General features: G+C 41.7%; 1 protein-coding gene across 1 annotated transcript; it reads right to left on the bottom strand.

Moving 5' to 3' along the window:
* Window positions 1–6,728: 6,728 nt before the first annotated feature.
* Window positions 6,729–16,637, bottom strand: LOC311139027 (tubulin alpha chain-like). The gene is made up of 4 exons (XM_084173861.1): window positions 16,557–16,637; window positions 8,351–8,573; window positions 8,112–8,260; window positions 6,729–8,003 (listed from the first exon to the last, which is right to left on the bottom strand). Exons 1-4 carry the CDS (start codon window positions 16,557–16,559, stop codon window positions 7,023–7,025), a joined length of 1,356 nt encoding a protein of 451 aa, XP_084029987.1. The 5' UTR covers window positions 16,560–16,637; the 3' UTR covers window positions 6,729–7,022.
* Between the last annotated feature and the right edge of the window lie 891 nt (window positions 16,638–17,528).

Raw genomic sequence — 17,528 nt, 5'->3', positions numbered from 1 at the left:
GGAAGCATAGGAACTGAGAAGTGGTCTGTGGTCACCACCTGCAGAACCACTTCTTTTTGGGGGTGTCTTGCTAATTGCCTATAATTTCCACCTGTTGTCTATTCCATTTGCACAACAGCATGTGACATTTATTGTCAGTCAGTGTTGCTTCCTAAGTGGACAGTTTGATTTCACAGAAGTGTGATTGATTTGGAGTTACATTGTGTTGTTGAAGTGTTCCCTTTATTTTTTTGAGCAGTGTATATACAGTGAGGGAAAAAAGTATTTGATCCCCTGCTGATGTTGTACGTTTGCCCACTGACAAAGAAATGATCAGTCTATAATTTTAATGGTAGGTTTATTTGAACAGTGAGAGACAGAATAACAACAACAACAAAATCCAGAAAAACGCATGTCAAAAATGTTATAAATTGATTTGCATTTTAATGAGGGAAATAAGTATTTGACCCCTCTGCAAAACATGACTTAGTACTTGGTGGCAAAACCCTTGTTGGCAATCACAGAGGTCAGACGTTTCTTGTAGTTGGCCACCAGGTTTGCACACATCTCAGGAGGGATTTTGTCCCACTCCTCTTTGCAGATCTTCTCCAAGTCATTAAGGTTTCGAGGCTGACATTTGGCAACTCGAACCTTCAGCTCCCTCCACATATTTTCTATGGGATTAAGGTCTGGAGACTGGCTAGGCCACTCCAGGACCTTAATGTGCTTCTTCTTGAGCCACTCCTTTGTTGCCTTGGCCATGTGTTTTGGGTCATTGTCATGCTGGAATACCCATCCACGACCCATTTTCAATGCCCTGGCTGAGGGAAGGAGGTTCTCACCCAAGATTTGACGGTACATGGCCCCGTCCATCGTCCCTTTGATGAGGTGAAGTTGTCCTGTCCCCTTAGCAGAAAAACACCCCCAAAGCATAATGTTTCCACCTCCATGTTTGACGGTGGGGATGGTGTTCTTGGGGTCATAGGCAGCATTCCTCCTCCTCCAAACACGGCGAGTTGAGTTGATGCCAAAGACCTCCATTTTGGTCTCATCTGACCACAACACTTTCACCCAGTTCTCCTCTGAATCATTCAGATGTTCATTGGCAAACTTCAGACGGGCATGTATATGTGCTTTCTTGAGCAGGGGTACCTTGCGGGTGCTGCAGGATTTCAGTCCTTCACGGCGTAGTGTGTTACCAATTGTTTTCTTGGTGACTATGGTCCCAGCTGCCTTGAGATCATTGACAAGATCCTCCCGTGTAGTTCTGGGCTGATTCCTCACCGTTCTCATGATCATTGCAACTCCACAAGGTGAGATCTTGCATTGAGCCCCAGGCCGAGGGAGATTGACAGTTATTTTGTGTTTCTTCCATTTGCGAATAATCGCACCAACTGTTGTCACCTTCTCACCAAGCTGCTTGGTGGTGGTCTTGTAGCCCATTCCAGCCTTGTGTAGGTCTACAATCTTGTCCCTGACATCCTTGGAGAGCTCTTTGGTCTTGGCCATGGTGGAGAGTTTGGAATCTGATTGATTGATTGCTTCTGTGGACAGGTGTCTTTTATACAGGTAACAAACTGAGATTAGGAGCACTCCCTTTAAGAGTGTGCTCCTAATCTCAGCTCGTTACCTGTATAAAAGACACCTGGGAGCCAGAAATCTTTCTGATTGAGAGGGGGTCAAATACTTATTTCCCTCATTAAAATGCAAATCAATTGATACAATTTTTGACATGCGTTTTTCTGGATTTTGTTGTTGTTATTCTGTCTCTCACTGTTCAAATAAACCTACCATTAAAATTATAGACTGATCATTTCTTTGTCAGTGGGCAAACATACAAAATCAGCAGGGGATCAAATACTTTTTTTCCCTCACTGTATACAGCACCAGGCAAAAGTTTGGACACACCTACTCATTCAAGGGTTTTTCTTTATTTTTACTATTTTCTACATTGTAGAATAATAGTGAAGACATCAAAACTATGAAATAACACATATGGAATCATGTAGTAACCAAAAAAGTATTAAACAAATGAACAGGTTCTTCAAAAAGCCACCCTTTGCCTTGATGACAGCTTTGCACACTCTTGGCACTCTCTCAACCAGCTTCACCTGGAATGCTTTTCCAACAGTCTTGAAGGAGTTCCCACGTATGCTGAGCACTTGTTGGCTGCTTTTCCTTCTCTCTGTGGTCTGACTCATCCCAAAACATCCCAATTGGGTTGAGGTCGGGGGATTGTGGAGGCCAGGTCATCTGATGCAGCACTCCATCACTCTCCTTCTTGGTCAAATAGCCCTTACACAGCCTGGAGGTGTGTTGGTTCATTGTCCTGTTGAAAAACAAATGATAGTCCCACTAAGCCCAAACCAGATGGGATGGCGTATCGCTGCAGAATGCTGTGGTAGCAATGCTGGTTAAGTGTGCCTTGAATTCTAAATAAATCACAGACAGTGTAACCAGCAAAGAACCCCCACACCATAACACCTCCTCCTCCATGCTTTACGGTGGGAACTACACATGCGCAGATCATCCGTTTACCCACACCGTGTCTCACAAAGACAAGGAAGTTGGAACCAAAAATCTCAAATTTGGACTCCAGACCAAAGGACACATTTCCACCGGCCTAATGTCCATAGCTTGTGTTTCTTGGCCCAAGCAGGTCTTTTCTTATTATTGGTGTCCTTTAGTAGTGGTTTCTTTGCAGCAATTCGACCATGAAGGCCTGATTCACACAGTCCCCTCTGAACAGTTGATGTTGAGATGTGTCTGTGACTTGAACTCTGTGAAGCATTTATTTGGGCTGCAATTTCTGAGGCTGGTAACTCTAATTAACTTATCCTCTGCAGCAGAGGTAACTCTGGGTCTTCCATTCCTGTGGCGGTCCTCTTGAGAGCCAGTTTCAACATAGCGCTTGATGGTTTTTGCGACTACACTTGAAGAAACGTTCAAAGTTCTTGAAATGTTCCGTATTGCTTATTTGAGCTGTTCTTGCCATAATATGGACTCGGTATTTTACCAAATAGGGCTATCTTCTGTATACCCCTCCTACCTTGTCTCAACACAACTGATTGGCTGAAACGCATTAAGAAGGAAAGAAATTCAATAAATTAACTTTTAAGAAGGCACACCTGTTAATTGAAATGCATTCCAGGTGACTACCTCATGAAGCTGGTTGAGGGAATGCCAAGAGTGTGCAAAGCTGTCATCAAGGCAAAGGGTGGCTATTTGAAGAATCTCAAATATAAAATACATTTTGATTTGTTTTACACTTTTTTGGTTCCTACGTGATTCCATATGTGTTATTTCATAGTTTTGATGTCTTCACTATTATTCTACAATATAAAGAATAGTAAAAAATAACGAAAAACCCTTGAATGAGTACGTGTGTCCAAACTTTTGACTGGTAGTGTATATGTGGTCCTCTGTAGCTCAATTGGTAGAGCATGGCGCTTGTAACGCCAGGGTTGTGGGTTCGATCCCCGGGACCACCCATACGTAAAAATGTATGCACACATGACTGTAAGTCGCTTTGGATAAAAGCTTCTGCTAAATGGCATATTATATTATGTGAGTGGCTTATTGTTGAAATGTAAAACTCTTGAAGTCTATTCAACATTTAACTGTTAGGGGTTTTATCATTACATTGCCACGAATAAAGAGAGGGAACCCATTCCTGAAGTAGCACAGCGGCTTGGCCACAGGGGGGCATGGTAGGAGTACTGTAGCATTAAAAGGAATTGATTGAAGTCTAATTAAGGAAAATATAGGTATTGAAAGGAATGAAATTAAGTCCAAGCAAGTTAAGGAAAATGATCTCAAGACTGAATAGAGCTCTAATTGTCATCACATTCAATAATAAAGCGTCCTCTTCTTATTGTAACCCAGTTGCTGTAAGATGATATGATTTTTTCATGAATGCTCATTAAATATAAAGAACAAGCTATTGCTTTTATGTTATGTTTTTCAGATTTTAAAAAAGATAGCAGGAAATTAGCTCAGGGAAATTAGCTCAGGGATTCTTGAAAGTCGGGACAATCCTTGTCCGGCAGGGAAACTTTATTTTTATAGTTAAAAAATAATAATTTTGGTATATTATTTAAGATTAAAATGTACATTTAGGGAAATTTTATAAGGGAAAATATTAGTTTTTGGAATTTTCTAAACACTTTCAATATTATTGGTTTCCATGTAGGGTTTATTCTTGGAAATGCCCATGTCCAGAGCAAAAAAAATGTTCTAAAAACTGTCCAAAATGGATTTTAACCGAAAAATGATCTTATGTAGTTTCTTGCAACAGCCCTCTGTGACTTTAAAGAATATCTGTCTCAAAACTTTGATTCCAAAAAGATGTGTCTGGAGACATGGTCAACTCCGTCAGATTTGTCTAATATCCTAAAAGAATCAGGAATGAGCAGGGTCAGCCACAGTGCCTTCAGAAAGTACTCACACCCCTTTACTTTTTCCACATTTTGTTGTGTTACAGCCTGAATTAAATTTAATGATTTAAATTGAGATTTTGTGACACTGATCTACACACAATACCCCATAATAAAGTGGAATTATTGTATTTTAGAAATGTCTAAAAAATGTCAAGCTGAAATGTATTGAGTCAATAAGTATTCAACTCCTTTGTTATAGCAAACCTAAATAAGTTCAGGAGTACAAATGTGCTTAACATATCGCATAATAAGTTGCATGGACTCATTCCGTGTTCAATAATAGTGGTTAACTACCCCATCTCTGTAAATACAATTATTTGTAAGATAGTAGTGAATTTCAAGCACAGATTCAACCACAAAGACCAGGGAGGTTTTTCAATACCTCGCAAAGAAGGGCACCGATTGGTAGATGTGTAAAAAATGTAAAAGCAGACGCTGAATATCGCTTTGAGCATGGTGAAGTTGTTAATTAGGCTTTGGATGGTGTATCAATACACTGAGTCACTACAAAGATATAGGCGTCCTTCCTGCCGGAGAGGAAGGAAACTGCTCAGGGATTTCACCATGAGGCCAATGGTGATTTAAAAATAGTTACAGAGTTTAATGGTTGTGATAGGAGAAAACTGAGGATTGATCAACAACATTGTAGTTACTATACAATACTAACCTAAATGACAGAGTGAAAAGAAGGAAGCCTGTACAAAATACAAATATTCCAAAACATGCATCATGTTTTCAAAAAGGCACTTAAGTAATACTGCTAAAAATGTTATGTTTGGGGCAAATCCAACACAACACATCACTGAGTACCATTCTTCATATTTTCAAGCATGGTGGTGGCTGCATCATGTTATGGGTATGCTTGTCATCGGCAAGGACTAGGGAGTTTTTTTGGATAAAGGAAAAACAGAATACAGCTATAAGCACAGGCAAAATCCTACAGGAAAACCTGGTTCAGTCTGCTTTCCAACAGACACTGGGAGACAAAGTCACCTTTCAGCAGGACAATAACCTAAAACACAAGGCTAAATCTACACTGGATTTTCTTACCAAGACGACATTGAATGTTACTGAGTGGCCTAGTTACGGTTTTGACTTAAATAGGCGTGAGAAATCCATTTCAAGACTTGAAAATGGCTGTGTAGCAATGATCAACAATCTACTTGACAGAGCTTGAATAATTTTTTTAAGAATAATGGGAAAAATATTGTACAATCCAGGTGTGCAAAGCTCTTAGAGACTTACCCAAAAGGACTCACAGCTGTAATCACTGCCAAAGGTGCTTCTACATAGTATTGACTCAGGGTTGTGAATACTTAAGTAAATTAGACATTTCTTAATTTCATTTTCAATAAATTAGGCAAAGAATAATAATTCAACAAACAATATTGGAATCACCATGATCACAAGTTCACAACCATAAACTGTAAACTCCATCTGCCTGATAGAACATGCATTTTGGTTCAAATATGTTACATTTAATTAGGTTTTATAAATTGCTGCCGTGTAAACCACTTGAAGAAGAAAAATGACATTTTGTCAACTCAGTCAGTGCTGAAATATCTGATCGAATGGTTATGTTTTATTGGGGATTTTCAACTCTGTCACTGATGGCTAACCCCCTTAAGATCTTTTTTTGGTGTCAATATTCAGAAATAAATATTTGTATCACTGTTCTGTAACATCTGCTTAAACATTTGATATATTTGCTGTGCTAGACCTAAGGGATATTGTTTGCTTTATAAATGTTGTTTAATGTTCTAAATCTAGGAAAACCTGCCAAAATGGTAACGAAATTAACCCTGGAGCATTAGTGCTATAAAACAAAACAAAAATAAGTTTGGAGATTTGTATTACATATTTGAATAATCTAACGTTAGAATTAAACAATCAAGGCATTTAAACATTTGTGGACATGACTGTAAAAATGAAATGCCTATCCAGTTAGTTACAAAAAAAGGTTGTTCCTTTACATGGTGTGATAACTGATACTTTGGTCTATCAAAATATATATTTCAAATTTTGTTAATATTAAGACAAATATTTGTGGGAAAAAAGTTGAGATTGTCCCGTCTTTCAAGAATCCCTGAACTTAAAACAGCAACATTTTCTCTCAGCCTCATGGCAAAATGTGTAAAATAGCAAGATATTAGCTATACAACTGCATTTCTCTCTCTGCCCCATGGCAACAAATAATATTATTACACTGCAACAATCAAATTATTCCTTCTTGAGAAATACTGTGGTAAGTTTTAGTGAGTGAAGAAAGAACAAAATAAATAAATTGAAGAAAGAAAGACAAGAAGCAAAAAAACTCCAGTAATTTATTGTATATAACAGACAAAAGATGACAGACTGCTGAAGTGTAAAAGAATATGAAACCGTAAAAAGTAAAACCATTGCAACACCATAACATTCCCTGAACACAACCACAGCACATTTCATTAACCATTTTCGGTGCCAACAGAAAACATGAATATCTATGATGTGTGACAGTGTTTGCTAGCCATTTCCAACGCTAATAAGGAAAGCTGAGCCATGTAAACTTCTGACCAGTGATAAGCATGCTAGTGATATGACTAGGGTGAATCAATTCACTTCACTTTAATACTCCTCTCCCTCCTCCTCTCCCTCTCCCTCAATGGAGTCGACGCCCACCTCCTCATAATCTTTCTCCAGGGCAGCCATGTCTTCCCTGGCCTCAGAAAACTCTCCCTCCTCCATACCCTCCCCTACGTACCAGTGCACAAAAGCACGCTTGGCATACATCAGATCAAACTTGTGGTCAAGACGGGCCCAAGCCTCTGCCACTGCAGTGGTGTTGCTAAGCATGCACACTGCCCTCTGGACCTTGGCCAGATCTCCACCAGGTACCACAGTTGGGGGCTGGTAGTTGATACCAACCTTGAAACCAGTTGGGCACCAGTCTACAAACTGGATGGAGCGTTTTGTTTTGATGGTGGCAATGGCAGCGTTAACGTCTTTGGGCACAACGTCGCCACGGTACAGCAGACAGCAGGCCATGTACTTGCCGTGACGTGGGTCACATTTCACCATCTGATTACATGGCTCAAAGCAAGCATTGGTGATCTCAGACACTGAGAGCTGCTCGTGGTAAGCCCTCTCTGCTGAGATCACTGGGGCATAGGTGGCCAGGGGGAAGTGGATACGGGGATAGGGCACCAAGTTGGTCTGGAACTCTGTCAGATCAACATTGAGGGCACCATCAAATCGGAGGGAAGCAGTGATGGAGGACACAATCTGGCTAATCAACCTGTTAAGATTAGTGTAGGAGGGACGCTCAATATCAAGGTTTCTACGGCAGATGTCATAGATGGCCTCATTGTCTACCATGAAAGCACAGTCAGAATGCTCCAGTGTGGTGTGGGTGGTCAGGATGGCGTTGTAAGGCTCAACAACAGCTGTGGACACCTGGGGAGCTGGGTAGATGGAGAACTCAAGCTTGGACTTCTTGCCATAGTCAACAGACAGGCGTTCCATCAACAGGGAGGTGAAACCAGAACCGGTGCCACCTCCGAAGCTGTGGAAGACCAGGAAGCCCTGGAGGCCAGTGCACTGGTCAGCCTGGAGAGGAGGAGGAGAGATGTTTCAGATCATTATGGTTGGATAAAGATGCAGAATGTACAGAGATGTGGGTAGAGTGTAAGACATCATATAAATGTAAGTTCTCACCAGTTTGCGGGTCCTGTCCAAAACCAAGTCTATGATCTCTTTGCCGATGGTGTAATGCCCACGGGCGTAGTTGTTGGCTGCATCCTCCTTCCCAGTGATCAGCTGCTCAGGGTGGAAGAGCTGGCGGTAAGTTCCAGTTCGCACCTCATCTGTAAAAAGAAATACCTGTTACCTGGGGGCTCAAGACTAAGGAGATACCATAGTGTTATCATCATTGTTTCAAGACAAAGTGATCTTACCAATGACAGTGGGCTCCAGATCCACAAACACAGCCCTGGGTACGTGCTTGCCAGCTCCAGTCTCACTGAAGAAAGTGTTGAAGGAGTCATCTCCTCCTCCGATGGTCTTGTCACTGGGCATCTGACCGTCCGGCTGGATCCCATGCTCCAGACAATAGAGCTCCCAGCAGGCATTGCCAATCTGGACACCAGCCTGACCCACGTGGATGGAGATACACTCACGCTGGAGAAAGAGGAGAGAGCACAATTTAATTGGATCACACTGTACACAGTCGTGAATAGGGCACGACAGAGCCTCTTCCCCCTCAGGAGGCTGAAAAGATTTGGCATGGGCCCTCGGACCCTCAAAACGTTCTACAGCTGCACCATCGAGAGCATCTTCACTGGCTGCACCCCCACTTGGTATGGCAAATGCACCGCCCTCGACCGCAAAGCGCTACAGAGGGTGGTGCGGACAGCCCAGTACATCACTGGGGCCGAGCTCCCTGCCATCCAGGACCCCTATATCATGGGGTCAGATGAAGGCCCAAAATATTGCCAAAAACTCCAGCCACCCAAACCATAGACTGTTCACTCTGCTAACGTCCAGCAAACGGTACCAGCGCATCAGCTCTCGGACCAACAGGCTCAGAGACAGCTTCTACCCCCAAGCCATAAGACTGCTAAATAGCCAGAATGTTAAATAGTCAATTAATGGTACCCAAACTATCTGCACTGACCCTATCTTGCACTGACCCCTACGCACACTCACTAGACTATATATACAAACCATATACACATTCACTCACACACACTACATTGACACTCCCACACAAAATCCACACAATTCACATGCACTACATACGGTCTCGTGTAGCTCAGCATGGTGCTTGCAACACCAGGGTTGTGGGTTCGATTCCCACGGGGGACCATATGAAAATGTATGCACTCACTACTGTAAGTTGCTCTGGATAAGAGCGTCTGCTAAATGACTGAAATGTAAATGTATACGCTTGCGCGCATACCGACACACACACTTTTACACTCATCATTTGCTGCTGCTACTCTGTTCTCTTATTATTATCTATCCTGATGATTTGTCACTTTACCCTGCCTTCATGTACACACAGTACTACCTCAAACACCTCGTACCTCTGCACATTGACCTGGTACTGTACTCCCTGTATATAGCTCCATTCTTGTGCATTTTATTTTATTCCTCTTGTGTTACTATTATTCTTTTTAAACTCTGCATCGTTGGGAAGGGATCGTAAGCAAGCCTTTCATGGTAATGTCTACACCAGTTGTATTCAGCGCATGTGACAAATAAAATTTGATTTGATTTGCAGGGGGCTGGGATGAAATACAGTAAGGTTGCATTTTTTCCCACACTGCAGCACTGCAGCTATTCCACACAATCATCCCCTCTGTTCTGAGCGCATAAATGGGTTTGAGAAAGTGGGAATTATGCCATGAAGAGGGACCACCCTGAACTGCAGTCTGCAGGAGGTGAGAGAGAGAGAGAGCGAGAGGACCAAAAGCTGCAGCATGACCATGACGAATCACGTAACCATCCCCCCACCTCCACCCACTCTCTCCTCTCCTCTCCTTCCCCCTCCCTTCCTCGCCCCAGCTTCACCCTGCCGTTACCAAGCGATGTGCTTACATATTTCGTTGCTAAGCAACTTGACACTAGTTGACGTGACGTCTCATGTTGCAAAATGGAAGACTATACAGGTTCTACAGTGCATTGATTTAACAGTAATGCCATTATAGGAATTGTAGCCTTTATGTGCAGCGAGTACACTTGAACCTGTGACTGTTATATCAAAAGTGCTTGTCTCTGGTTGGAAAGCAGCTGCCTAGAGGGCTAATCTAATCATGAACATGGAAAGACAAGGGTGCAGCTGGCTACAATGGTTTAAACACAAATGTACATTTAAGTCATTTAGCAGACGCTCTTATCCAGAGCGACTTACAAATCCATCTGCATAAGACCACTTCAGACGGAGATCTTATCCCTCCCCCTGTCAGGTCTCATTCTGGAGACCATATGCACCAGCGGAGATTAAGGATGAAGAAGCTCCCTACCAGCCTTCATTTACAGTTAACTAATAAAGTTCACCTGAGTCTGTTCTTTTCCTATGAATATTATAATGTCTACACTTTCCTCCACAAATAAAGAGTTAGATAATTTAAAATGGCCATTGGAACTTCAATATGGATGAACCTGTTCCACAATATCTGTAATGGGTTGGTAATGTTGGTTTGTTCCTATGTTAGAACTGTTGGGTACATTTTGTCAATGTGATCCCCTTTCTACTTCATTAATCTTGCCTTGTAGGCCTATCTCTTGAAGGACGGCCATAAGGACAGAGCCGAGGGAAGTAGGGGTGCTGATGGTGCTGCAGCACCCCCTGAACAATCAGAATAAATAAAAAAATATATAATAAAAAATACAAATTTTCACGTAAGTAGTTCACTGGGCCTTTACTAGTATTAGCGGCCCGAAATAGACATCTGTAGCGCAGGCCCCAATTTTTTTTCAGGATCTTCGCTTTGGCAAAAAAGGTAATTGTAAAATTAAGAACACTGTCTTACAGGATTCAATAGCTGGAATTGTAAGAACTGTTGCCTTGCTCTGCGATCGTGATTCTAATGGAATCCAGAAAGAACAAAACCCTGTCCTCAAACATTTACATCAAAAGGTGCAAAGTTATGGGCAAAGACACAAAACTCCCCGGAAGACAGCTGCACCAATGTGTCGGAGGAAACACCGTCCAGCTGGGGACCAAAGTCAGCTTGCAGGTGCCCGGCCCGCCACAAGTCTTCGCTAGAGCGCGATGGGACAAGGAAATCCAGGCCAGCCAAACCCTCCCCTAACCCAGCCAACGCTGGGCCAATTGTGCGCCGCCTCATGGGTCTCCCAGTCACGGCCGACTGTGACACAGCCTGGCATAGAACCCAGGTCTGTAGTGACGCCTCAAGCACTGCAATGCAGTGCCTTAGACCGCTGCGCCACTCAGGAGGCGAATTACATATTTTTCTTGATCAAATAACATGGAAAACAACCACTTTTTGTGCAGTATTAATTTAACATCCTTACAAACCACTTAATGTAAATGTACATTACTGTATTATAGGCTGGTCATCTACAGTGCATTCGGAAAGTATTCAGACCCCTTCCCTTTTTCCACATTTAGTTAGGTTTCAGCCTTATTCTATAATTGATTAAATAAAAAAATGTCCTCATCAATCTACACACAATACCCCATAATGACAAAGCGAAAACAGGTTTAGAGACATTTTTGCAAATGTATTACAAATAAAATACAGAAATACCTTATTTACATAAGTATTTAGACCCTTTGCTATGAGACTCAAAATTGAGCTCAGGTGCATCCTGTTTCCATTGATCATCCTTGAGATGTTTCTACAACTTGATTGGAGTTCACCTGTGGTACATTCAATTGACTGGACATGATTTGGAAAGGCACACACTTGTCTATATAAGGTCCCACAGTTGACAGTGCATGTCAGAGCAAAAACCAAGCCATGAGGTCAAAGGAATTGTCCGTAGAGCTCAGACAGGATTATGTCGAGGCATAGATCTGGGGAAGGGTACCAATAAATGTCTGCAGCATTGAAGGTCCCCAAGAACACAATGGCCTCCATCATTCTTAAATGGAAGAAGTTTGGAACCACCAAGACTCTTCCTAGAGCTGGCCGCCCGGCCAAATTGAGCAATCGGGGGAGAAAGGCCTTGGTCAGGGAGGTGACCAAGAACCCGATGGTCACTCTGACAGAGCTGTAATCGCTGCCAAAGGTGCTTCAACAAAGTACTGAGTAAAGGGTCTGAATACTTATGTAAATGTGATATTTCAGTTCTTTATTTTTAATAAATTAGCAAAAATTCTACACACCTGTTTTTGCTTTGTCATTATGAGGTATTGTGTGTAGATTGATGAGGGGAAAAAACTATTTAGTCCATTTTAGAATAAGGCTGTAATGTAACAAAATTTGGAAAAAGTCAAGGGGTCTGAATACTTTCCGAATGCACTGCATGTTTGTACCTGTAGACTTTCCATGTCCATGAACAAAAACAATGCACAATACAGTAATTGAGTACATTGAGACATCAAGTGGTTTGTGATGATGTGATGATGTGGATTAGTTGATAGAGCATGGCGCTTGCAATGCTAGGGTTGTGGGTTCAATTCCCACGGGGGACCCTTACGAAACTATATGCACTCACTGCTGTAAGTTGCTCTGGATAAGAGTGTTTACTAAAAAGGAATGAATAGACCATTTTAGTTTTCACATAGAAATAAGTTGCATTTGCAAAGTATTTCAAGAAACTGGAAAACATACACTACCAGTCAAAAGTTTGGACACACCTACTTATTCAAGGGTTTTTCGTTATTTTTACTATTTTCTACATTGTAGAATAATAGTGAAGACACCAAAACTATGAAATAACATATGGAATCATGTAGTAACCAAAAAGTGTTAAACAAATCAAAATGTATTTTATATTTGAGATTCTTCAAAGTACCCACCCCTTGCCTTGATGACAGCTTTGCACACTCTTGGCATTCTCTCAACCAGCTTCATGAGGTAGTCACCTGGAATGCATTTCAATTAACAGGTGTGCCTTGTTAAAAGTTAATTTGTGGAGTTTCTTTCCTTCTTAATGTGTTTGAGCCAATCAGTTGTGTTGTGACAAGGTAGGGGTGGTATACAGAAGATAGCCCTATTTGGTAAAAGACCAAGTCCATATTTTGGCAAGAACAGCTCAAATAAGCAAAGAGAAACGACAGTCCATCATTACTTTAAGACATGAAGGTCAGTCAATCCGTAAAATGTCAAGAACTTTGAACGTTTCTTCAAGTGCAGGTAGCAAAAACCATCAAGCGCTATGATGAAACTGGCTCATGAGGACCGCCGCAGTTACCTCTGCTGCAGAGGATAAGTTCATTAGAGTTACCAGCTTCAGAAATTGCAGCCCAAATAAATGCTTCACAGAGTTCAAGTAACAGACACATCTCAACATCAACTGTTCAGAGGAGACTGAGTGAATCAGGCCTTCATGGTTGAATTGCTGCAAAGAAACCACTACTAAAGGACACCAATAAGAAGAAGAGACTTGCTTGGGCCAAGAAACACTAGCAATGGACATTAGACCGGTGGAAATCTGTCCTTTGGTCTGATGAGTCCAAATTTGAGATTTTTGGTTCCAACTGCCATGTCTTTGTGAGATGCAGAGTACGTGAACGGATCATCTCCACGTGTGTTTCCCACCGTGAAGCATGGAGGAGGAGGTGTGATAGTGTGGGGGTGCTTTGCTGGTGACACTGTCTGTGATTTATTTAGAATTCAAGGCACACTTAACCAGCATGGCTACCACAGCATTCTGCAGCGATACGCCATCCCATCTGGTTTGCGCTTAGTGGGACTATCATTTGTTTTTCAACAGGACAATGACCCAACACACCTCCAGGCTGTGTAAGGGCTATTTGACCAAGAAGGAGAGTGATGGAGTGCTGCATCAGATGACCTGGCCTCCACAATCACCCGACCTCAACCCAATTGAGATGGTTTGGGATGAGTTGGACCGCAGAGTGAAGGAAAAGCAGCCAACAAGTGCTCAGCATATGTGGGAACTCATTCAAGACTGTTGGAAAAGCATTCCAGGTGAAGCTGGTTGAGAGAATGCCAAGAGTGTGCAAAGCTGTCATCAAGGCAAAGGGTGGCTACTTTGAAGAATCTCAAATATAAAATATATTTTGATTTGTTTAACACTTTTTTGGTTACTACATGATTCCATATGTGTTATTTCATAGTTTTGATGTCTTCACTATTATTCTACAATGTAGAAAATAGTAAAAATAAAGAAAACCCCTTGAATGAGTAGGTGTGTCCAAACTTTTGACTGCTACTGTATATCAAGCAAGTATTTGTACAATCCACAAGCAGGGGCGGTGTGTTCATTAGGGCGATGCACTGCCAAACGGGAAAAGGAAGGGATTTTTTTCCTAATCAATTATATCACGGCAACAGTAGTTATCAGTGTTCTAATCTAGACGTCTGATCTGCCACTAAATGTCCAATCAGGCTAAAGTCGTGCTTCAAATGGCCCCGCCCCTTTTGGGGCGATTTCAGTCAGGTTGAAAATCGCCCCAGAAGTCTCTCATAAACTCTCATGTAAAATCCTTTTTTTTCAAATATCAGAGCTTTCAATACAATCTCTATGGGTTCCGGGAGGGCTTGCACTTACGCGCTTTCGTCATACGTAACATAACCATGAACGTAACTAAGAAAAGAGTGGGTAGCAGCGTCAATCAATTCACGTACTACTGTCAAGATGGCTAGCGTTCAGTGCAACTCGATTGTCTCTTTGAAAGAAGTTCCTTTTTGTCGGCGAACAAATCAAGATAAATTGGCAACGAAACAATTAGGACCTCCCAGACCAAATTTAATAATTCAACAGGTTTCTACTAAAGGGGGAAAGTCCTACACCCGAGGATTTTCCAAAAATTGGTACGAACGAAAAACCTGGCTAGCAGGCTGCGATGTAGCTAATGCAGTCTTCTGCTACCCCTGCTTACTCTTTCACCCTGAAGGCGGCACGGCAGACAGCACCGCATGGACAGCGACTGGTGTAACGGACATGCACCATCTTTCAGAAAAGATTAAGAAACATGAGCTGTCAAAGACCCACATGGATAGCTGTTTGAGATTGTCTGCTTTGGGGAGAGTGAACATTGCCACTCAACTGGATGAGGGATACAGGCTAACTGTCCGCTGCCACAACGATGAGGTTAGCAAGAACCGCCACATCCTCAGCCGGCTAATCCAGTGTGTGAAGTTTTGCGGAGTGTTTGAGTTAGCTTTGCGAGGCAAAGATGAAACTGAGGGCTCCACCAACCCTGGTATTTTTCTTGGACTTGTCAACTTTGTGGCACAATTAGATGAGGTGTTTTATGGAAATGCATATTGTTTATGCAGTGTTGAGGAATGTGAAAGAACACCCTTGATTATTTTTACAGTGATAACTTATTTTGCTTTTGTAAGCCAACACTTTTGAGATCAGTCAATAAATGCTTCTGGTATTGACTTATATGCTGCCCCTGTCTTCATGTTGTTGCTGGACATATCTTTTTTTAAATGTGTGTAGGTCACCTAAATCATCAGAAAAATTGCCCCCCCTGAGAATTTTTTCAGGAGCCGCCACTGTCCACAAGTATTATCAGATTAACTGTTTTGTACAGATAATTATCAGCATTGGGCCTTTACTAGTCCTGTATTAGCTGACCAATATAGCAGCACCCCCACCCCCAAGCTACTTCCCGCGGCTATTGCATAAGACATTTGATGGAGATGCCAACAGAATGCCTAAACGTCCATACGTGCTAAGGCACCAAAGATAGGAGTCTCTTATATAACGCATATTATAGACTCATTAATAGACTACAGTATTCTTACTAGCTATTAAACAGGCAAAACGGGTGAAAAATGCTAACTATTAGAATAAAGCTCTTCTCAGCGTAACACATTTCAAGGTGCACGTCACACGACCATGAAAACGCCGAATTCCATCAATGCGGAAGAGGTTACGATTAAAAGAGATCTGGAATGTTCTAACTTCTATCCCAGGTTCGTTAAACGCAAATTGAGATATTCGGTAGTCAAACTTGAACTTGGCAGTATTTTATGATAGCAAATTATATTAAATTACAAGTAAGTATAAGATAATTGGGGTTAATTGAAACCAAAGTGTATTTATCATCCTCCGCCGTAGCCCGCCAAATGTTACGGGCATCAATTCACCTCAATCACCTTTCAGCTTTCATTTTCCAGCAAAGCGACAATGTAATGGTTTTTTTAATTGAGTCGACATGAGATACACTTTCACTGTATCATTTCGTAATAAACCTACAATTGAAAATAGGGTTCCATAGGCAGACAGTTTGAACCATAGCCTATCCTATTATATTCTGGTGGTCAAATAAATCAGTGTCCACTGATTTCAGCCATAATATGAAATTCCAGCAACAATTTGAATGTCGCCATATACATAGTATGCAACAAAATGTTAGGATATGTAAAGTTACATTGATGGAATGGATGAGTTGCTATAGCACCACCATCACTAAAATGAGAGATGCACACCACATAAAGAAATCAACAGACTACTTTCTAAATTTCTGTGGTAATCTGTACTCACCATTTTTAAAGTTTCTACAATTTTATCTTCGGATGAGAGCGATGTTACTTTATGCGACAGCTAAGAGTCGATGTAGTAACTGACCTCAAACACCGTGGCGCGCTAGTATTTGTAGTATAGCAAGGAGGGCTGATCCAGCATACATGAATAAATTAATATATTAGGAAGAGGAGAGGGTCAAAACGGAAGGCCTAGGTGTGAGGCCTATGGTGGGAGAGATGCAGCAGGTAACACTGTACAGTTCCCCCAGCCCTGTGAAAATAGTTGCATTGGTCCTGTTTGTTGTTTTAACAAGAGTTAGGAGAGCCATTTGGAGTATGGTCAGCATATACAGTGCATATACAGTGCCTTCAGAAAGTATTCAGACCCCTTGACTTTTCCACATTTTGTTATGTTACAGCCTTATTCAAATATTATTATTTTTTTTATTTTTTTGTCCTCATCAATGACCCCATAATGACAAAGCGAAAACAGACCTCAGACTGGGGCAAGGTTCACCTTCCAACAGGACAACGACCCTAAGCACACAGCCAAGACAACGCAGAAGTGGCTTCGGGACAAGTCTCTGAATGTCCTTGAGTGGCCCAGCCAGAGCCGGACTTGAACCCGATCTAACATCTCTGGAGAGACCTGAAAAAAGCTGTGCAGCAACGCTCCCCATCCAACCTGACAGAGCTTGAGAGGATCTGCAGAGAAGAATGGGAGAAACTCCCCAAATACAGGTGTGCCAAGCTTGTAGCGTCATACCCAAGAATACTCGAGGCTGTAATCGCTGCCAAAGGTGCTTCAACAAAGTACTGAGTAAACGGTCTGAATACTTATGTAAATGTGATATTTAAGTTTTTTATTTTTAATACATTTGCAAAAAAAATTTAAACCTGTTTTTGGTTTGTCATTATGTGGTATTGTGTGTGATGACAAAAAACAACAATTTAATCAATTTTAGAATAAGGCTGTAACGTTATAAAATGT

This window comes from Coregonus lavaretus, assembly GCF_964263955.1.
Source record: "Coregonus lavaretus genome assembly, chromosome: 12".
In the NCBI taxonomy this organism is placed as follows: domain Eukaryota; kingdom Metazoa; phylum Chordata; class Actinopteri; order Salmoniformes; family Salmonidae; genus Coregonus; species Coregonus lavaretus.
Note: the sequence above shows the minus strand (reverse complement) of the source record. Positions and strands in the feature narration are given on the sequence as shown.

What these genes read in the sequence shown, in the direction of transcription:
- LOC311139027 (XM_084173861.1), bottom strand. An exon ending in TCTGGAGCCCACTGTCATTG is followed by an intron (nt 8,261 to 8,350) that starts GTAAGATCACTT and finishes TTCTTTTTACAG; the next exon opens with ATGAGGTGCGAACTGGAACT. An exon ending in TGGACAGGACCCGCAAACTG is followed by an intron (nt 8,004 to 8,111) that starts GTGAGAACTTAC and finishes CCTCCTCTCCAG; the next exon opens with GCTGACCAGTGCACTGGCCT.